The sequence below is a fragment of the Fragaria vesca genome, linkage group LG6 (genome assembly GCF_000184155.1).
Source record: "Fragaria vesca subsp. vesca linkage group LG6, FraVesHawaii_1.0, whole genome shotgun sequence".
Lineage (NCBI taxonomy): Eukaryota > Viridiplantae > Streptophyta > Magnoliopsida > Rosales > Rosaceae > Fragaria > Fragaria vesca.
In genome coordinates, this window is record NC_020496.1 from 33,794,606 (window position 1) to 33,817,545 (window position 22,940).

Genomic DNA, 22,940 nt, shown 5'->3' on the forward strand with positions numbered 1-22,940 from the left:
GTGGTGTGACGTGTATTGCTGGCGCCAAGATCCCGAGAACAAGGGAGTTTTAAATTAAGAAAATTAAGCAGCTCTCTGGTCCAAACAGAGTAATTAAGTAGCTCGAGAACGACTATTAAGGCTTAAGCTTCGCCGAAATTGCAAGCTTAACAATATTATAATGCTCCCGGCACTTGCCAGAACTGTAATTTCTTCCGGCGAATGGTTTGGCTTTGATACCACGAGATCTCATCGGCGGATAACAAAGACCGATAGGGCCAAACTGCCAAAGGTAATAAAATATGTATAGTTAAAACACGTATGGATCATTTATTTATAAGTTTTTTTGCCAAATTTCAAAACACATTCGATTTAAAATATGTACTTAGACAACTTCAAATTCGAGATATGTATCCTCCATCTGAATTAATATATTGTTTCTAGTTAATTACTGAATCTATTTCTAGTTGTTGTGGAACAATTTGAAGATTTTCTAGGAAAATAAATACAGACATCTGTTTTTGAGAGCAAAATGCTAAAGGGTGATGGTCCCAATTTTAGGGTTAAATCAATATGTTCGAAGAAGAAGTATTTGAATATTAAATAAGTATCTTTAATTTCATGTGTATCATACCAAATGCTATCAATCGAATTACTGTTTTTTTAGAAATACGACACATCTAAGTCATAATTTATCGATCTAAAAACAGGGCATCATTACTATTGGAATCATCAAGCTAGCTTTTGTGAAAATTTGTAGCAAATTAGAAAGAGAGAGAGATAGAAAACTTCATATTTTCTGTTTTATAATACGTACAAGATCGAAGCTTTGATTTATGAAAGTCCACAGGGTAACAACTTGATCAAGATATCGCAGGTTTGTAGACTCAAGACTTAGCTCGATGTGGAATATGGTCTCAATAGAACCCAGCCAAACGGCCAAACCTTGATGTAACAATGTAACATATTCAATTATTAATTAAACCTTGCATGATATCTTAAACCAATCGTAATTATGTTTGTTTAGATATTTGTTCAAGACTTTAGATCGATAGAAGCATTGACTTACTGCAGATCGAGATCGAAGGATTACTAGGATGGATCTGATCTGTCAGCTAACTTCAACTTAATCTTCCAACGTTTTTGTTGAGGAAAAGGAAATGACCACAATAATACAAGGTTTCTTGTGGACTTAGGGAGCAGCTACATAGAAAACATTTGACAATGTGAATAAGATCCAAAAAAGATGATGAAAGTTATACAATTCGAGAAGTTAACCCTAATTTAATTAAAGAGGTCTGAAGCTGATGATGTGTGTCATTTTTGTTAAGGTCAAGACTAAAGTTAGTTCCCAATAGCTTGGTGATCGATACAGGAACATTGAAAATATGAAATATTACTAGTCAGCTATAGCAATATGCACTATCTTATTGATCCTCAATTTCCAGTAACTTGCTTTGAAATGATGTGTAGATGAATATACAGAAGTCACTTGCATTTGTTATATGGAAAATTTAAAGATCATCAGGACATTTTAACAATTGCTTTGCTGGTGAAGATGAAAGAGACAAGTTCGTACACATTTTAACAATTGCTTTGCAAGTGCCGGGTTTTGACCCTGGTCTTGTGCACAGAAAAGAAATTATATTCATGACTGAAATTAATTAATTTGATCGTATTTCTTATGCATGTGAGGTTACGTATATACAATAGGTAAAGTAGGTATGCTGTTTAACTAACCATGGTATATATATTCAATTACTGAAGTGGAATTAACCAAGGCGATCGATCATCTTCTTGCAGCCGATCCTTTTCAGTGTCGACCGTGTTCCAATTATTTTCTGGGTAGGTAAAAAGTCCGATATATATCCATGCCTAACTTTGGACTTAATTAATACTTGAGGATCAAGTTTCCTAAACTAGTATCAACAATGCGTAAATGTGGGTATCGCATACATATAAGAAAGTTCCCATAAACAATAGCTTAATATCAATATCAATTATTTGCAACTGTAACATAAACATAATATATACAATGTGCTCCAAAGCTGGATTTATTACTTAGTTTCATTGATTCTCCTTTTGCACTCTTGATTTTCAAATCAAATCCTTCCAAAGAGTCATCAAGAAGTACAAGGCAAGATTGTAGTGTGCTTGTCCTGACAGAAGCAAGTGCGCTGAGAATCTGAAGAAACATCAACAAATAAAGAGAAGAAACAATAAAGCAAAGGAAGCAGTAGTCACACTAAGGGGAGATTTCAGGCCCTCCTCTAACCTTTAGTACCAAAAAGATCACATTCAATCACATTGGAAGATTGGTATACCTCACCTCTCCTTTATTATATTCTCTCAGAATCACTTGTCTCCATCAGTGAAAGTCCCATGTAATTCAACATTTCAGCTTTCTATGTTTCTGGGCAGTTTCTGTGTTTCTCTTTTATTTGTGTTCTTATCTGCTTCCAGACTCTAAATTACTTTGGTACAAAGCACCCACAGTAACCAAATTTCTAGCTCAAAATTAATTAATATCTATGATAAACAGCAACAAATATCAATTTTCACTAGTCACTACTACTAGTACTATATGCATATTACTCTAGAATTCAATTTCTGGTGAGATCCCAAAAGGAACCTACTATATATTAGTAGTCCTTTTCATCTTCAGTCAATAAAATCCAAGTCGGCTAATAAAATAAAAATGTTGTTGATCATTTGGACAAAACACTTCAGTACAGCATATGTATGTAACTATGTATATGTTTACCTGCAATTTAATTTTTATGCAGGAGATGGCCCAGTGAACATGGCGGCATCTCCAGCTTTTAAGCTTTTATATATTCGTAAGCCCTTTATAGAGAAGAGAATTGCCTCCTCAATCGAAATTGAACTGTAATTAAAACTAGCTTAGATGTTATATATACCAACTTATAGATCGGAAAAAAACCATGTTCTGATCATATTATTCCCAAATTTTAGTAATTAACTCAGTCACTGGACTGTTGTAGACTTGTAGTGTTACAGACGTCTCAGTGTCTCACATATATTAGGGTTTAGGTTGGACAAAAGAAATAGTGTGTCCAGTTCCTCTGCTTTCTAATTTTCGTTTCTGTTGTGGGTTTTCTGCTTAGAACTAAATTGTATTAGATTTCCGATCAATCAATCAATCATCTTTCCAACACAAACCTCTAGATAAATAAACCCTCAACTCAAAATTCTTAATCCCTAAACCCCGAAACAAACATTAGCCGCGTATCCAATACCAAAAAGATTAGTAATGGATCCATTTCATCAGAACGTACAGTTGGGATCTAAAGTTTTGTTTTGGTTTAGCTGTCTCTAGCTAGCAGCTGCCTGTACTCAGTGATCATTTTGGTCACTGAGGGCATGTACTTGCGGAACAAGATTGTGGGCGAAGAGGCTGGATCCTTGAACTACTCTACTTCTCCAATATGCGAAATGCGGTATATACACGCAGTTGGCTCGATGATGATGAAACTAAAGGTAATATACTAACTGCATTCGGAAATGCAACTGCGTAGTGCAGAGAAAAGTAATATGCATAATTCGTTGTACATGCCAAAATGATTTCACCCCAACAATCATTTGCACATTGGGGTAGTTTAAACGCAAACTTCGCATGATACAATCAAAATCCCACATCGCTTTCACCCATGGATTTGATTTTTTCATGCACATGAAGTGTGTTATTAGTGTGGTCAGTGACACTGGTGTGTACATCAGCAAGTGACATTCACATTTTGCCTACACAAGTTTCCGACTTTTAAACAATATTTGATTATTTCTTGTGTCGACTGAGATGATGAAAAGATGTATACTGAATCGATTCAACTTGGTAATGTTTGAAGGTTTAATGTTTCAACTTGGTAGCTACTTAAGCTTAAAGGCAGTGTTTCAGACCAGAAAATGGATCGATGATGAGAGAAGTCTGTACTTTGGACTTCAACTATTCCATTATTGGAGTTTGTTGAATCAAAGCCAGCTGTGTCTAGCTCTTACGGTATCAATCGTATATTGGGGATGATGGTGGAATCAGAGTCCCAAAGTTCGCATTCCCCTCCTCCTAGTTGGTTTAATACTAAATCTCAATTGACTATTTGATATGCATGAATTAGTTTCATCACCACGAAGATGGCTTTGATATATGACTCGGTTGTTACGTATATAGTTGATAATTCAGTCAAGTCTGCAGGGAGTAGTTCAGTCAAGAGTCTGCAGGGAGTTGGATTATGTAGAAGGCGTGGCATAGGAGAACTGTGTATACAGTAGGCATATATAGTACGTGCAGACTCTTCTAGAGTTCTAGGACTTGGCAGCAGAAAGGAATTAATCAAGAACGTTGCATGTAGGAAAGTACAGAAGAATTTCCCCTAAATGCAGTATTATCAGTAGTTAACGTCGACACGTACACACGAATATTGTAAAACAGTTATGTTCACTTAGTAAGTGTCTGACCAAGATATTTATAAGAAAATTAGTTGCACCACAATTGCGCTTGGCACAAGAAAATTAGTTGAGTTAGATTTACCATAGAGGGTACCGGTGAGGTTTTCTTAATATTTAATATTCTTGTGTATGTTTGCTTAAAGTAAGCTCTCAAATTTGTAATTAATAGTCGGTCTAATTTTGAAGTATAGATAGGTTTGTCCAGCTACACGGACGTCTTATATAAATTATTATCACATACCACAATTTCAAACCGGCTGTTAATCTATTGAAATTAACATTCCTGTCAAAAAAAGACATTACCAGTGAGAATGACACACCTTATTTTGTTTGGGTAGGTTAAAGTTCCTACAAAAAGAGAATGGATCGAATTTGTTTGAGCAGAGCTTACCGAGAAGGATATGTCAACTAGAATAGGCCCGGAAGAGTTTGGCCCAATGGTTCTTCACAGAGTTGAGAAATTGAGATTAATCAAACCTTAACCAGGCTTATCATCAGGGGCCATAAAACTTTGCACTTTTAGTATTGAACAATGAACTGGCTTGGACCGGCACTTATAGTTTGAAAAAGCCTCAGCATTGGAAATAAAACATGGTGCGTGGTATTATCTGAAGAAAAATTACATGATAAAATAGGTAGTTGATCACCCCCAATAGGTTTGTTTTTTGTTTATAAATCTGGACTTGGAGCAACATATTAAAACATGCATGCCCCTCTAATGTATTATCATCTATATTAGAAAAGAATATCGTAAGTTGCCTCACTTTTACACCCTATATCACTTGTGCCAACGTACTTCTAATTTTATCGCGTATATATGGTAGATAATTCTGGCAAAATCATGGTAGTAAGAACAAACTCAAACAAGCTTCAAGGTGAATGTCACCTGCTGCTTTAGTAGTAAACAAGCTATATATCATGGATTCATGAGAATGAGCAAGTATGATATTTTAGTAGTAATTTTTTCCGTGCCCGTATGAAATAGGTCAGAATATGATGTTTAAAGGAATAACAAATCATCTTCGTCTTAAAAGCAATTATATATATAAAGTTAAGACTGTAGTCGGTAACAGTGAACTAGCTACCTAGCCCATAGACTCGTCGAGAATATGGTATGACGGGAGCAAGTATATGGCCCAAGCCCGATAGTAACATGAGCGAGGGTAGGGCTAAGGCAACAAGAGAAGATCTGCATAAGCTATTAAGGGAGAACATTTGTTCGACATCGATTGTCAATGGATGCACAAGTCCACGCAGGGCCATAAAAGCAGCCCAAGAGTCAATGTTTATGGGAAAAGTTATTTGGGCGAACAACAAAGACTACAACAAGACGCTAAAGGATCACTCAAACCTGTAAAAGTCATCGGCACTTTAGATTGATCCTGAAATTCTTGGAGTGATGGTGGTGGCTTTTCTTCTTCTCGCCCAAGTTAACACCAACCAACACGCCGTCCTGAGAACTATTAGCCGGGTTTGCAACATTCAGGCCATCCTTGAGTCGAGGGGGAGGGGGCAGAGCCTTCCTATAGCCATCATCATCAATTTCCAAAAACTTGGGAGTATCAAACACTTTCACGGTGTTGGAATCCAGATCAACCTCAGTTTGAGAGGAGACCTTCCCAATTTCCAACAGCTCGCCTAACAGATCTTGATCGTTCTCCATATCTCGACGAGGACTGCGACAAGGATTTCTCTAGGCCATTTTCCCTACAAAATAATCACTGTCAACAACGGTAGGGGAGAAATGAACAAGATTCAAAAGCAAATATATACATAAAACCCATTGGGAAGTCTACCCATATCATAGTGAATCAGAACGGTCCATCGAATCAAATGATAAGAACTTTGATCTTCATCAATAGGCCATGTGGCGAAGATACGCGTAATCCTCTCACGCTCGATACTAGAAATGGAATAAGCCTGATCCCTATAGCCCAAAAGAAGTTAGGCACAATGCGATGCCTGGCCTTCCGCTGCCATGCACTATCGGCAAGAACAACCTTAGAGCGCCACTCTATTCATGGATGAAAGAAGACCAGTAATGATGGAATCATAATCCTAAGCAATAAAGCTAACGTAGCCCGTATACTTGAACTTATTCGAATAAGAGAGTCAGTAAAAGACCCGGAACTCATTAATGGTAGGGAAGCCCATCTGGGACATATATATGATATAGGCAACCCAAGCTAAGCAACTGGCACCATTAATTTGGAGGGATTTTTCCGGGAGCAAGTTGAAGCATGCTCAATAGATACTGAACTGAGGCAGAGGCAACGAGAACCCATTCCAAAACATGTTGTCATGAACAACAATAAAGTTGTCCTGCGGGGCACACACCAACTCAACTGCTTGCAGCCACCCAAAGAGTATTTGTGGGGGGATATCCTAGTCCTCCCTGAACTAAGCAACTTCATTAGGAGTAAGGCTACACTTGGGTTCATCACAAAATTTACCATCTTCAAGCTAGTGGCCGGGAAAGTGGTCACCCGTGACGACTAGCTTGGGTGAGCGGGATAGCTTCAAAGACCCTAGTTCTCGGCTTCACACCCGGGTGACCGTCTTAGTCCGACATAGAATAAGGGGCATGATCGGGACTAAAGCTAGAGGACACGTGGTCAGTCGGTTCACGCGTAGAAGGCCTACGTACAGGGAGATCAGTGTAAGTAGTCATCTAGCTTTTGATCGTCATCAACGGGACCCCGAGAAGAATTGCTAGTACAGCTGAGATCGGTCATGCTCTACACTAAAAAAAAAGGGGAAGAAGGGAAGTACCTTGCAATCGCAAACTAAAAAGAGAAAATCCGGCATGGCTACAGCGAAAATCAAAACAACCTCAAAAGTTTTCTTTTGCAAATGCAGAAAAGAGAAAGAAAGAGAGATCAAAAGATGAGAGGGAAGGGGAATGTGGGAAATATATAAGAGAAGAGAGGGAAAAGACGCCTCAATTTTCGCCTATGGCAATTAAAAACACACTACCTATCATCGAGAAAATCCAAGCAATTGAATCACACTGCAAGATCGCAACACGTGTCCAACTACTGAAGTAACTTCTTGAAGACATGAGAAGTGAAACGACAGGGCTGAGAGCATTTATTGCACGTTAGAGCATATTCCTGGAATAAAGCGCTTCTTGGTATACATGCATTAAATGCACCCGACACAACAATAAGGGCAAGAATAAGAACCCGGAGACATCAAGAACTTGATAAAGACACAAGATACACATAAAGAGCTTGAACAAATCCCATCCAGAAGAAAAGAGAAGACCACCATAAAATGGTTAGTCCCGAAGACATCTCACTAGGAGGTATACAAAGAATTTAAAAGGAAAGATAAGAAAGAGGAAAGCTCTGGGTACATATCACTGGGAAGCATGCGTAAGTCAAAAGCGGAAGGAGAGCATGAAAAATGTACGTCCTAGAGAATTTTTCTCGAGAAGCGGGGAGTGGGCATTTTATATCATCCCTAACACAAAGCACCTGATAATCCACACACATGCATAGTACCAGGTCACTCGAGTAGGAACACCTGGATATGGAAAGACTCGCTACTTTCGTCCATGAGAAAGACATAGAACCTGTTCAAAACACATCATGAGTCCGGATTTGTGGGGACTGTCACTGGATTGTTGATAAGAACAACCGGTCTATGGGTCTATTTTATCAAGTCCCCACTCAAGAAATGTCTTTTACGAGAAAGTTGGGGGGGGGGGGGGGGGGGTGGGGGGGGGGGGACTTGTAGTCGGTAGCGGTGAACTAGCTACCTGGTCTGTAGACTCGTCGAGAGCATGGTACGACAAGAGCAAGTAAGGCCCAAGCCCGACAATAACATGGGTCGGGGTAGGACTAACCCAAGAAGAAAAGATTTGCATAAGTTATTAAGGGAGGACATTTATCCCACATCGATTGGCGAGAGATGCACAAGTCCACTCGGGGCCATAAAAGCTGCCCAAGAGTCAATGTTTAGGATAACATTAATTACGTCAGTTTTACACTTTACCTCTTTACCTATTAGAGTATTAACTTTACCATTAGAGAGGGTAAAACCGGTAAGTCCCAGTCATCTCCTATCGGAGGTCGCAGGCTATTAAAGGAGGGAACACACCCAGACATGTGCCGAGTTTTGGTAGACCCTACGGAATCACACAGAAACAAAACTGTTATGCGTTCACGACTGTTTATAAGCAAAGACTTAGGTTAATTTAATCTTTTTAGTTCTTTGATTAGATTTTCTGAATTCCTCATTGGGGGAAATTTCTATCACTTTTTTAGGTTACCTTGCTTCTATATTCCGAATCTCGACTCACCGAGGAGGAATATCCACCTTTATTCCAACCTATTGAAGTTGAGTTGCTTGAAGCCTTTTGTAATGGATGTATGAGCCAGCAAAACAATACCTTAATGACCTCTAGCTAGAGCGAAGACTAAGGCAATGAAGCCAAATATGAGAATGTGTCCCTTCAAGTTCACAAGGGTCAGTACTTGATCCAGTACGTACCAGCTTTACTAGTAATTAATGAACTAATTAAGGTGCACCAGCTTTCATATAAGAAAATAAATTAAGCTGTACCAGCTAGCTAATTAATTGTATTTTGTTTTTGTAGCTATGTCGTTTTACAACATAAGACGTGCTCCTTGCTGGTGTTAATTAGATTGGTAAAGAACAAATTATTTTTAATTTCTTTCTACTTAATTATTTATAAAGACCAAAGAGACGCCAAGAATCGTGAGCTAGCTAATTAAGCTGCATTCTCTACATTATTATCTGGTTGTCCATATATAGAATGTCAATTGTTTTCAATAAGGAATGATGGGCCAAAAATGGAAGCTAGCATTGGATAATCAGACCTGCATTTGCTCATGTGGAAGATCGAGTAGCTATCTTTTAACAGATAGAGCCGAGAAGAACTTGATATAAAATATAATTTATGGTTCTGGCCGGTCGGATAAATCTTTGTCTAGAGGCTGGAGGTTACAGCTACTCCTGACTCATAATCCCCAGAAACGAACGAGCTAGACCTCAAAGTGTAGGCAACAGGACACATATCGTCTCCAAGTCTCGAATCTATCTACAAGTTCAAGTATTCCTTCCAACAGTACGCATCATTGTACTGCAGATCGACCTCAAAGAATAATATTTAATTATATATAAATTCCAAAAATTCCATCAGATTATAGTAATAGTGTTCGGGTATCTACACACATGAACAATATACAAAAAGAAAAGATGAAAATTTTGATGGAAGAGAACATGCAGATCGATTATGTAGATACGAGATACCTGGACTTTGAAAAGTCTATATTTACATTTGAATTCTCTAAAGATAAAGACATAATAATGGAACAAGGTATTAGGTTCTCAATCTCAAGTGGAGTTCACCCTATTTCTAGATATATAGTTCTTCCCACCACTGAAAGTTTTCCCCATGCTTAGAAATGAAAAGATACATTCTCGCCTATCCATTTGATGATCAGATTGTACAAAATTTGGAGCTAAACTCTAAATACTAATTTTCCAATCAAAAGAATCATCAGAAATTTTGTTTTAATTAAAACAGTAATTCATCGGTTACATATGCATGCACTTGAGACTTGATTCTAAAGACCGAAAAAGATCATACAAAATCATCCATAGGTTTCGAGGCATGAGTGATGTGCGTCAATGATCCAAAACAAAACTAGCAGTGCCATGTTGAAAATGTCTGTAATACATGACGATCAGATCCTGATTTGATGGACTCCAATACGTGATCGTTGTCGATCCATTACTTAGTTCAATTTCATGGCCTTTACTTCAGCATTTAGTTCTCAGATATTGTGTAACTAATACTGACTTTTCTTGTAATAGACTAATAGTTGTGGAAGCTGTATTGGTTGGTTCATATTTATTCGGTTCCAACCATGTTTTATTCCGTTTGATAAATATGACAGTACATGAAGCTGTTCTTGTAATTTCAGACTGGTCTCTACATTATGCAGTATCATGGGAAATAGAATATATGAATGCCCTATCAATTATATGTTTATTTTCTTCGTTTTGGGCGGCTAGATAATGACTTTCATCTGTATCCATGATAGGAATAACCACAAATATGTTCTGTGAATTTGTTCTGCTAGTATCTCTTATTCTGAGTTAGGACAGAGATGCCGCCATAGACTTATTCTCCGCTCAAAATTTTCACCATTAAAAATAAACAGCAACATATTGAGAATCATTGAAAAACCCATTATCCAATTTGTTATCGATGTTATGTTTTTAATTATCTTTGTGATGGAGACACAGTAAGCAGTATGATGCTAATGTCTCTCTATTGGGACACGTTTGTGTGTACATTGTCTTGTATGGTGGGATTGTTCCTTCTTCTTCATGTTTTGTTACTTTGGTTTTATCAATATTAGCATTGTTGAATCTTCACCTTTTGTACAATAACCAAAAGGAGACTACATAGTACTATGCATATTTATATTCAAGACTTAGAGATGAAGCCTTATATATGGAATATGTAAGAGAAATTGTGTTCCATAAATTTGTGTTTCCTCTTCTCTTTCCCTCTCGATTGCGTTTTTTTTAATGTTTGATGAAATTCCTGAAAGAATGATTTTATGATTCTGTTATAGAGTTTTAGATGTTGGAGGACAATATTGAGCACAAGTACTTGTACAACTTGCTGTTCTTGTTGGGGTGTTGGTGTATTTGTGATTTCGGCTCCTGTTCTTTGTAAATGAACGAGCAGAAGATTGATTGCCAGGAACGAATTTATCAACACAACCATGGACTAATCAGTGATTCTAACTTTGAACTTGGTAGCCATTCTTCTCATCAGCTCTTGGATCTTCAACAACTGCCTTGGAACATGGGAGTTTGGGTTCAGCAACCTACCACGGATCAAGGAGTGTCACAGCTTCAAAATCTTGGGCCTGAAAAATCACCAAGCAGCATTATGAGCCGATTTGAATCACCGGCTTCGCTTTTCTATGCAGCTGAAAGATGCATGGGATTTCCTGCACACTATGAGTCTCAAGATGGTGGTAGTCCTAATCTTCCACAGTTTCCTTCAGGCCAATCTTTTGTGGAAAGCTACTCAATGGAATCATCAGAGGACATCAGAAACACCTTGCAATCAATTGTGAAATCCCAAACCAACAGCTCTCAGTCTTACAAATCCTTTGAGAAGTCTAATCAAATCCCGAACAACAATTTGAGAGGCAATAAACTCTTTCTGCATCAACATATGAATCAAGATAGCACTACTGCCTCAGTTAGGAGACCCTTTTCACTTGCTTTCAAAGAAAATCAGGAACAAGTATGTATATATATTTTTTCTAGATTTTGATTTTGCAGTTGCTTCTGTGCATACATTTTTCATTTGCTCCACCATTTCTTTATGATGTTCATTTTAGTTGTAGTCGTGGGCTAATTTTTTCTGCACAAGGCTATTGTAATTTATTCAGTACTACTTCTCCGGTTACGCAGGTGAGCTTCTTTTCTCAGCAAGCAAAGCAGTCTTCAAGAACTTCCTCCGGAACTACATCTGCAACTTATGCTGATTCTTCTTCAACCAGCCCATCACTCTCGAGTAAAACACGTATACGATGGAATCAAGATCTTCATGAGAAGTTTGTTGAGTGTGTAAATCGTCTTGGGGGTGCTGACAGTAAGTAACTCAATATAATCTATTGCAATACTGCCTCAGTTAGGAGACCGTTTTCACTTGCTTTCAAAGAAAATCAGGAACAAGTATGTATATATATTTTTTCTAGATTTTGATTTTGCAGTTGCTTCTGTGCATTCATTTTTCATTTGCTCCACCATTTCATTATGATGTTCATTTTAGTTGTAGTCGTGGGGTAATTTTTTCTGCACAAGGCTATAATGAACGATTCATATATGTATGTTGATTTATTTGTTGATCAACAACAGAAGCAACACCTAAGGCAATACTGAAGATGATGGGCTTGGAGGGATTGACCATCTTTCATGTCAAGAGTCATCTGCAGGTATACAGCAACTCTCAATTTGTGCTTGTTGAGATATCAATCCCACATTGGGAATATGAGACGTTGCCTGGGTTTATAAGGGTTTGGGCCACTCTACCAATTGCCAATTGGTTTTGGATGTGAACCCCAAACTACTTTATCAGTGCTCTTGATCCTATTTTCCTTTCCCTAAGTCGGATCAGTTTTTTCTTCTTCTTACATTTCCTTGTGTATTCTTCGTGTAGAAATATCGAATTGCAAAATATTTGCCAGACTCTGCAGAAGGTAAATCCTGCTACTGTAATTCAACTTAGTACTTGTTTCATGTCTCATAGAGTCATAGTTCTGCCCTTAGAAGCTGCATTGTGCTTTTAGTAAAAACAGATGATGCATCTAAAGGGTCAAAGGGCCAACTTCTTTAAAGGGAATCAATGACACCTTTACAAGTCTCCAAACTCCAAAGGGCCAACTTATAAATGGTTCAAGACACCACTTAAATCTAAAAAGTATTGTAACCCCTCCTTGTTACTACTGTCTGTGACCTAACTCGAACACACACACATCTCAATTATCAGAATATTCGGCTGGGATGCTTTAATACATACAGCTTAAGAGAGCAAACCATGGTTTACATGATTCTCAACTGCATACTTCTCCCCCCAATTTTGCAAGTATTTTCAAGTTTGTCCTAAGATGACATTTGGCTTCTTTTATCATTATTCTGCTCTGAGTATTTTTCTTCTGTTGCAGGAAAATCAGAGAAAAGGGCTAATGTGAATGTCGAACCTCAGCTCGATGTGAAAACGTAACCTATCTGTTTACCCTTTGAGTGTTATTCTAGTTTTAGTTTATCAAATAACATTCCATCTTATCACATTATTCCTTCAAGATTAGCATTCATTTTGATTTTAGTTTTCTCTTCAACTCTTTTGTTCACCACCCATGTGAATGTTTCGGGCAGTGGCTTGCAAATCACAGAGGCACTGCAACTACAACTAGATGTCCAGAGGCAACTTCACGAACAACTAGAGGTAAAATCATGCAATTCATATCAGTACTTGGTGTCAACGTTATATGATTTGTATATAATCTAGATCTTTCAGTTTTCGTGCTATTACTTCTTTCATTCTGCTCTAAAATCCTTCTAAACTAGCTTGTAAATGACATCATAAGCCAAAGAAACAAAATCATGTGCTTCTGGTGTTTTGCTTAGTACTACTGTACCACTGCTTTTTAATCTCTGTTCTAATTTTTATGTAAATTCATTTGTTCATTTCTGCTAAGCAGATACAGCGAAAATTACAGTTGCGCATTGAAAAACAAGGGGAGCAGCTTAAGAAAATGTTTGACCTGCAGCAAAAAACAAGTGATAACATGTCAAAGACTCCAAACGTAGATTTCACATGCCACGAAGATGGTCCATCAAATAATGAAATTCAAGTTTCAAGTCCTGAGGGTTCAGGGAATTCCCACTTTCCATCCAAGATAAGTTAGGGAGAAAAGCATATCATTAGGTTATTCTCATGGTTTAGTGCTTCTGTGGTTGCATCAAAGCTTGACGGAATCAAGAACCCGTTACTCTTTAGATGCTTCTACAAGGTGAAGAAAGAATAGCAGAAACCAGAAGATGATACTATAATCCCATGTGTGTGTGTGTGTGTGTGTGTGTGTTGGCTGGTAGAATAGATGCTGTAGAATGATTTTTGTTATTTTCACATAAAGTTGTTTGTGGTGGTTCTGGTAACAATCACTTACCACATTTTCTCATGCTTTCATGTACCTCAAATCTTGCACAGTGAAACTGCTTTTTTCTTTTTGACAAGCAAAAGGACACGCTCATGTTCATGTTTGTACACTAGCCGAGCGTTTGAGTTTTGCTCAATAATGTTGCTATTGAATAGGTTGTAAACAGAGATGAAGCTCGAAAGGTGATTGATTGATCACCTTCTAGCATCAGAAAGTATGAATTCCGAGGAGATTACTACTGCTTCAGTTATTATGTGAAACCTATGTACATCAACCAGCGCATATATTCTGTTCCAGAATTCACCTATGAGCTTGGTTTTTCTGCATTGTGTTTATGGTGATACTTTGTTGTGCACATTTCATATGGTTGCTGTAATGGTTTTTCTCCCGTTACGTAGCTGATCTTCTGTCCTTGGACGTAGTTCTACCAACTATGGTGACTATTCTTCAACAAGCCCAGTAATGATCTCAAGTAAAGAATAAGATGGAATATTATCAAGATCCCCACAGGTAATAAATTCAGTTCCAACGTTATTTAGTTTTTTTTTTTTTGAGGAAGCTAAGTTATATAGTTAATTTCTTCCTCGAGTTAGAATCATTTTCCGTTACCTCCAATATTTGTTCTGTACTAATACTTTATTGCAAAATATCTACACAAGACTCTGCAGAAGCCAAATTTTATCTTCCGCTAACAGTTCTCACTTGGGAGCTTAAAGTTTCTATGCATCTCTATAATGTCTCCTAGGAATATATTACATTGAGAAGTCCAGAAGAAGCCAAAATCTGCACAGTAAAATGCGCATGATTCTATAATCGATCGTGTCCCTCTGGTTACTAGAAGTCTACCATTTCAGACTCAACTCATACATATTGGCACTGGTCACTTGATGGTCTATTACTAGCAAAACATGAAAATAGAGAAGAATTGAAAGAACAGGCAAAACAGAACATTGGAGATGCGGGGTATCGATCCCCGTACCTCTCGCATGCTAAGCGAGCGCTCTACCATCTGAGCTACATCCCCGTCGTTGACTATCATTTTCAGGTAGACCATAATATTGTAGAGTTTGCACAGTTGCATTTTGTTTTCAATATTTTCACCATAGCACGATCGTTTTTCTTTAGTTACGAACTTTTAAAAAAACAGAAAATTATTAAAATTGCAACAAGTTTATAATCCACTTACATTTGTCATTAAGATTTAAACTCATGACTTCAATGTTGTCGGTTTGTTACAAACTTACTTCATTTTCATTTAAGAACAAAGTTGTGTAAATACGAGCTATTAGAAAGAGAACATTTTATTTATATAATTCTTCATACTTTCTCTCGCAATCTAACTTGAAATTCTAATTTCCCCAGTTAAGAAACTTCCGGGACAGCTTTCCGCCTGGAGTAACTAACAATTTTCCCAAATCGAAAATGGTGCAATGGGAAGAACAAGTCTGTAAATCCTAGCTCAAGGAGACGATATCACTTTCTTAGATATCAACAATAACTTGCCGTGCTCATAGATTTCCAGGAAGTAAACTTTGCTTCAGTATGACAAATCTTTGTCAAGATGAAACAGCCTACACTACATATAAGTATCTCCACATGCTAAGAACTACAGTTTCCTATTCCAAATGGTCTTCAGTTCGGATCATACATTTATCCTGAAATCATTGCCCCCAAAACCCAATTAATAAACCCTGCATCACTTGATGTAATTTACAATGCACAAAGGAATTATACGAGCAGGCTGTTGGAGTACTGTTGCACGCTAATTGTTGCAATTAGTTGCAAAATGTTACACTAGTTGTATCAACAGAGTATAAATGAAAAACTCTTTTTACAACAAATGAAAGGTTTTGACTACACCATGTTAATAGTACAACACAACAAAATTCCAGTGCAGAAACATAGCTTGTATGCCACATAAGATTCCAACGCAACACACACACTCCCTAAATCATCTACCAGATGTGCAAACTAGATTAGAGGCCTGCAAAACTGACCACATAGATAATGAGGTAAGCAATCAAAATTGACAACAGTTGATCTATAAAACCATGTACCATATGAAAAGGAAAGGGCACTTACATATGCTAACAACTGTCAGTCATCAATTATTGTTTGCCAATATAATATGGATATGGAATTTGTGACTGTGTTGGGTATGGAGCAATGGGAGGACTTGAGTAAGTATTATTGTGGTATGGTCCCACAGCTGGAGGGTAACCAAAGCCTTGAGGGGTGGTGCTAGGATGGGCTTTTCCAGGTTGTGCATATCCAGGCGCTAAAGGTAACGGCGTTGGAACCATTGGTGTAGCTAACTGTGTTTGAATTGTTTTGCCTTTGTGGGAATCAGCAAGTTTTACAATGACATTCCTCCCCTGCATCCGAACAAGAACATTAGACAATTGCCGATATAGGAAAATATTTTGCAATAGTATGTAATCTTCATGATTTATGAGTAGCAATGCTCTCAGAAGTTTCTTAGATAAGCACAACTATGCTATCTTACATCATAGACGAAAAATTAATGCAATAAAACATGAACTATCTTTGCCCAAATACACAAACAAAGCTAATCACAAAAAAATATGGTCTACTCTTTTTAAATTCTCAATCAAGACAAGTTAAACCAGAAGTCCCACAATGATACAAAAAATCTTCTCCTATCATGTAAATTAAACACTCCGACAACATGTTCCAGAATTCTTCTAGAACAAACCATTTAATAGGATAAATTGCTTGCAGTCATTTGACTCATTTCAATTTTTCCATTGTTTCTGTTACTGGTCAATTACACATAGATTTGGGCATAATGCTAGGGATGAGTAAGAAACAGTGATGGCGATGTCAGTGATTGAATTTGGGATGGGTTCTCCTCCCTTGTGTGTTTTTTGCTCTTTTGTTTTTACTTTTAGTCCTAAGATAAATACTGTGAAATTGGTGACATGGAGATCACCATTCCTAAAGTTATATTGAAGAATTAATGCGACAACTACAACCCACGGAGAACACATGGACATAAAGAGCTCAGGTCTTTGTATGTTTGACCTTCAGGCTGACTTTGTTCAAATAATGCAATTTCGAAAGATAAACTGAACATCCAAAATACACAAAAGGGTTCTTCACTAACCCCAAGGATCTTTTGTGGATCATCTATGGCCTTCCTTGCAGCCTCAACTGTCTTGAATGTTACAAAGCCAAACCCACTACACAAAAAGTAAAAAGCACAAAATTGCAGGTCACAGCAAGAATATTGTGCAGGATAATTATATTCTTACATGCAGTACATGATATAAACTTTTTCATACCGTGACTCATTTGTGTCCTTGCCATATGCAACTGAACCTTCTTCTATGTCACCATGCCTGCCAAGAAAGTGGAGAAGCATCTCACTTGTGACATTCGGTGATAAGCCCCCAATGTAGAGTTTCCTCTGGGTAAGATCCTGGGTAGAACTTGAACCAGTTAACCCATCACATGCTAGATTACAAACAGCCATGCGACCCTGGAAAAAAAAAAAAATTAGGAACCGGAAGTTGTTTAATGATGGAAAATTAACTGGTCACAATTTACAACCAGAGGTGCGACCATTTAGTTTGTTCAGTTCATCTGATGCAATAGGACAGATGAAGATATTAAAATATAAATTAGTTTGCACCTATTTGTTAAACTACATGGTTTTCAGAATAAATTGTTCGCCTTATTTTTTAGCTCCCCACTGTATCCAGAAGAAAAAGGAGAGGAAACAAAAAAATTCCAGCTAGCCCCCATCCCACTTCACAAAACTAGTCATGAAACAGGATCAAATCTCATCAGCATAAAAGAGACACCCCTATGTGCATGAATACTTTAAAGTATATAGGTGTTATTTTGAAATATGTATGTTAAAACTTGTACCTTTTGTAATTAAAACTACAAGGTTTTTGAAATCAATTCTTTCCTCGATCACTTCTCATTAACTATGCCTCGTTCCTTTTGTAATATTTCTCCCTTCTAGGTAACTGGACTTGACTGCTAATTGAATTTTCTAAAGAACAGATATGTAATTACCGTTTAAAATTTGTATAAATTATGGATTTGCTATAAAAGAAAAAACCTGTATATTTAAATCTTCAGAAACAGACAATCTATGAATCTCCAAAATCAGTACTTTCAGTAAGAGACCTTTATTGTTTGATGATGTAACCAACAGAGCGCCCAGATTGATACAACAAATTCGTCCCGTAACAGATATTCTACGTATAATAATAAACGGATTCTCTATTATTCACACAAAACTACAGACTGGGGGAAAGAAATTATAATCTATGAGAAGCCAGTATCTTGTAACAAAAGGCCGAACAGTGACAATCACAAGATGTTTCTTCAACCACTGATATTAATAACATTGTGAATCAAATAAAATCCAACAGAGAAATATGTTAGTCCAATAATCAATAATGTCAGCTTCATTAGTTTTCATCAGAAGATCATTTTCTACATCTAGGAAGAATGCCACTCAGCTGAAGGACAGTGAACAAATGAAACTCTATCCAACCAGTTTGCTCTTATGTTCCTCGTTGGCTAATGCTTAATGATGAACTGTGGCCTTGTGCAGATCTACAAACCCAGTCGACATGTCGAACTCAAAATGTATTTCGACCCTAATTTGTCTAGATGGTAAAAAAGCATGAAATTCATTACGGATATGCTCATTAAATGAAATAACAATGAGAACTAGACTTGCAGCAAGGGGTCAAAACTTACATCAATTAACTTGCTAGGAGCTCTGAGTGCACGGTGAGTTGACTCCATATATTTATAAGTAATGAAACCATATCCCCGCGATTTCCCACTCGCTTTGTCATAGATGACAGCTCCTTCCTCAATCTCTCCATACTCACTAAACGCCTGCAACAAACACCATTACCCCCAAAATCAATATTTCAGCACAGCAACAAATCACAGCCTACTGATCATACACAAAGTTATTCGAAAACTCGGGGTCCCAAGTCAAAATGATAACATGCAAAAACACCACAAGCAATGCACTCACAGCACACAAAGTATCAGAAGAGGTATTCCAGGCCAAGCCACGAACAAAAAGCTTGCGGTGTACGGGATCTGCAGTGGCTATACCCTTAATTTCCTCTGCAATTGAAGGATATTGGGAACCCCTTTATGCAACCAAACCAGTGTCAAAATCACACACCACACAATCTCACATGCAACATTTGGGGGGTTCCAGATTTTCAATTTTTCAAGGACCAGTTAATTGTTCGAGTAATTAAAGCAATTAGAGAGTGATTGAAACCCTAAATTGGAAGAGTGGAAAGTAAGGGAGTTGAAACGCACAGTTTAGCGAGGAGATCGACGAGCTGGGACTTAGCGAGAGGGTCAAGCAAGGCGCGCAAGTCTTGCTCTGAATGTGGTGAGATTCTTTCATTGTTGTCCAGCTTTCTCTTCTTTATGTCCTCCATTTTAGTTGCCCAACTATTCCTTTATCACCGGGCTCGCTCACGACTGGTGTGTTTATTTTCACTCCACGGGCATTCTTTATTGGAAAATGCTGACTAATCCTAATTTTAGAGATTTTTTTCCATCAACAAGATTTTAATATTCCTATTAACCCTATAGAGTCATAAGATCTATTTCCACTAACAAAATATGAACCACTATTACATATTTTATATGACAATAATACCCCTACGAGATCTGTTACGCCCCTTACTCTTTCATATTTGAATTTTGATGAGAGAGAAACTTCGGCTTGAGCTCGAAGTTCTGGTTCTAGTGCGATAGGTGGACAAAACGCTGGGCTCGAAGCTCTGATTCTTGGTGATAGGTAGACGAAGCTCTGGTTTTGGTTCGCTAGTCTCGAAGCTCTGATTCTTGACGATAGGTAGAGGAAGCTCGTGTTTTGGTTTCGGTTCGATTCCAAGCTCTAATCTCAATTTCTGTTGCGATGGATCTCGTATTGAGCAATATGCCTCGGTTCGTTTATGTAATCTTCTTGATTCCTTTTCGTTTTGATTTGCATTTGAACTTGATTTTGATGTACTGTTGATTTTTGCTGCTCTCGATTTATTTGTTAGTTGTGTTCTTAATTTGTGCGAATACAAATGAATTTTAGTTCTGTTTTGAATTTGTTTGAGTTTTGTGTTGTGTGAATTCAGTTCTGACCTTGCATCGAAACTCCTTGTTGCTCATGCGATCTTCTTGGAAAAGAGGTTATGCAGATTTATGAGAATGACCTCCTACTGGGAGCAGTAGGACCCCATACTGGGGTTAGTAGGTGCCTACTAGGGTCAGTATGACCCCTGTTTGGTGTAGTATGCGACTCATTTGTAATGTTATTTTGTTTGTTTTTTTACAGAAATGAGGATGGTTCTTTGGCTGTTAGGTGTCGTTATTCTGGAAAAAGTTTCATGTTCTCTATTCATCAACGTATAAACTATGCTTACTTGTTCGAGTATATTTGTGAAAGGTTTCGGTTGTTTGCAACTGATATTATTGAGCTTCACTATTCACTTCCTGGTTGTCCTCTCTCTTTCCTGGGTAATGACAATGATTTTCAAATGTTATTTATTGGTGCTAAGATATACAATTTGGATTGTGTTGAAATTATTGTGGAGAAGAATAGTGAAGGTTGCAGCAAGGGAACTTCTGTTTCATGTGAAGATAGCTGCTCTGAAGTTTTGGATGAAGATGATTATTTGACTGAGGGATATAGGTCTAAGGTGTCGAAGCATTACTTATCAAGAGAGTGGGGTAGTTATATCCAATGTGAAGGGCAGAAGTTTCATGGTGGTGTCTCCGAATTTCGAGATAAGCTGCCCAAATATGCAATTGAAGTTGGCTTCACCTTTGTGTACACCAGAAATGATTGGTATAGAATTCATGCAGTATGTAGCAACATGGGAACCGAAAATTGTGAATGGCATGTTGCTGGTTATTCCAATTCTGTAGATGGATGTTTTTATATTGATTCTTTGAACAACTTACACACTTGCAAATGCGTTCTTCGCCAGAAAAAGCATGTTCGATTGGGGTCTAAAGTTGTCAAGTCTTACATTCAAGAGGATATTAGCTACAATATGTCATTGAAGCTAAGGGATATCCAGATAAAGATGCAGTCTGCTTACGGTTTTGAGATATCATACAAGGTTGCTTGGAAAGCAAAGCAAAGTGCTAGGGATATGATTTATGGATCTGAGGCTGAATCTTTTAACATGTTATCCTGGTTTAGGGAAGCTGTTTTAGCGAGTAACCCTGGTTCTGTTTTTGTCTTCGAAGTGCATCCTGATACCAACCAATTCCATAGGCTCTTTTTTGCCTACGCATGTTGTATTGAAGGTTTTAAGTTCTGTCTACCTGTAGTATATGTTGATGGCACTTTTGGCAAAAGTCTTTACAAGGGGACCATCTTTTGTGCAACTGGAAGGACTGGAAATAAAGGTAAACTTTTATTTTTTATCTTTCTTTTTCTTGGTTATGTGGTCTTGTTTTGTGTTTGTCTTGAAAGTGTGGAGCGGCACGCTCCCGTTAGCGGTGCAGCGGCACGTTGCAATCATCTATTACCCCCAGTAGACGTCCTACTACCTCCCAGTATGCTGACTTTTTCCTCTTTGTTTTTTGTTGTTTTTTTTTTCCTCCCAAGTTGCTTTCCTTTAGCCATGTGTGTATGTGATTCTGAGACTGAAGATAATTGGTGTTTTTTCTTCCGGCACTTGAAGGATTTGTTGGGATCCCAAGGTAGAGTGGTTACATTTATGAGTGATTGCGGTAATGGATTACTCGGTTCTTTCAATAAGGTACTTCCTGGTCATCCTCACTTGTTCTGTTACATGCATTTGTCGGCAATTTGATGAATAGATATGGTGGAGTGAGTGCTACTGTGAAAAATGCTGAGAAGAATAAGTTTTTTGAGTTAGCATATGCATCTTCCCCCGCATAATACCGTTTGCATTTAAGAAAGCTTAGAGAAATTGGTGATGCAAAAATTATAGATGATTTTCTAAAGGATATGCCTCTTGAAAATTGGTGCCGTGCATTTTTCCCTGGATCATGTTATGGGATTATGGCTAATAGCATGGCTGAATCTTTTAATGCCTGGTCTGAAGAGCATGAAATGCCGGCATATGGTATGTTTGATTAGACTAGGATAAAGTTGATGAATCAGATGGGTGAGAGGAGGGATGAAGCTCAAGTCTGGACCACACCACTTACTCCTAAAATGCAGGATCGTTTGAAAGAACGTATGGATGCTGCTTCACAGTTTAATGTGGTTTACTCGACCACAAATATCTATAAAGTTCGAGGGAAGTATTCTCATGTTGTTGACCTTTGTATTTGTTCTTGCACGTGTAGAAAATGGGAGATTGAATGTTTTCTTTGCTCTCATGCTCTTATTGCAATTCAAGCTGCCTCAAAGGATGTTTATGCATTTGTAGATCCGCATTACTTTGCTGACTACTGCAAGAAGTGCTATGATGTTCCACTTTTCCCTCTTTGTGATGCTGATATGGCTTCTGCTGAATCTGCTAATGATGAGTTTATACATCCTCCCCATGTGAAGAGGCCCCCTAGAAGGCCGAAGAAAAAGAAGTTCAAGTCAAGTGGAGAGACTCAAAAGAAGCTCATTCGTTGTGGCCGGTGTCAAAAATTGGGCAATCATAACAAGGCGACTTGCACTGAAGCTCTTTGATTCTATTATGAAATTATATAACTTTTATACTTTTTCCTGTTGGTAACAGACTAAATATGTTTTTCTTTGGGTGATTCATTGATTTATTGAAT

At 37.7% G+C, this 22,940-nt stretch overlaps 2 protein-coding genes and 1 non-coding gene across 3 annotated transcripts; 1 reads left to right on the forward strand and 2 right to left on the reverse strand.

Annotated features, from left to right (window-relative positions):
- The first annotated feature begins 11,010 nt into the window (after positions 1-11,010).
- Positions 11,011-14,139, forward strand: LOC101293993. Its single transcript, XM_004304327.1, has 7 exons — positions 11,011-11,746; positions 11,917-12,097; positions 12,364-12,440; positions 12,665-12,704; positions 13,170-13,224; positions 13,381-13,450; positions 13,707-14,139. The coding sequence occupies exons 1-7, from the start codon at positions 11,165-11,167 to the stop codon at positions 13,911-13,913; spliced, it is 1,212 nt and encodes a 403-aa protein (XP_004304375.1). The 5' UTR covers positions 11,011-11,164; the 3' UTR covers positions 13,914-14,139.
- A 977-nt stretch (positions 14,140-15,116) lies between these two features.
- On the reverse strand, positions 15,117-15,189 carry TRNAA-AGC. Its single transcript has one exon. It is a non-coding gene; the product is annotated as a tRNA-Ala (tRNA).
- A 795-nt stretch (positions 15,190-15,984) lies between these two features.
- LOC101294283 (heterogeneous nuclear ribonucleoprotein D-like) lies at positions 15,985-19,671 on the reverse strand. Its single transcript, XM_004304328.1, has 7 exons — positions 19,497-19,671; positions 19,198-19,318; positions 18,909-19,052; positions 17,471-17,667; positions 17,293-17,368; positions 16,248-16,540; positions 15,985-16,157 (listed from the first exon to the last, which is right to left on the reverse strand). Exons 1-6 carry the CDS (start codon positions 19,619-19,621, stop codon positions 16,274-16,276), a joined length of 930 nt encoding a protein of 309 aa, XP_004304376.1. The 5' UTR covers positions 19,622-19,671; the 3' UTR covers positions 15,985-16,157; positions 16,248-16,273.
- Between the last annotated feature and the right edge of the window lie 3,269 nt (positions 19,672-22,940).

Coding starts and splice junctions, on each gene's coding strand:
- LOC101293993 (XM_004304327.1), top strand. CDS start 11,165: ATGAACGAGCAGAAGATTGATTGCCAGGAACGAATTTATCAACACAAC. Junction 11,747..11,916: donor TCAAAGAAAATCAGGAACAA/GTATGTATATAT, acceptor CCGGTTACGCAG/GTGAGCTTCTTTTCTCAGCA. Junction 13,225..13,380: donor CCTCAGCTCGATGTGAAAAC/GTAACCTATCTG, acceptor TGTTTCGGGCAG/TGGCTTGCAAATCACAGAGG.
- LOC101294283 (XM_004304328.1), bottom strand. CDS start 19,621: ATGGAGGACATAAAGAAGAGAAAGCTGGACAACAATGAAAGAATCTCA. Junction 19,053..19,197: donor CTTCTGATACTTTGTGTGCT/GTGAGTGCATTG, acceptor TGTTTGTTGCAG/GCGTTTAGTGAGTATGGAGA. Junction 17,668..18,908: donor CTCCTAGCAAGTTAATTGAT/GTAAGTTTTGAC, acceptor TTTTTTTTCCAG/GGTCGCATGGCTGTTTGTAA.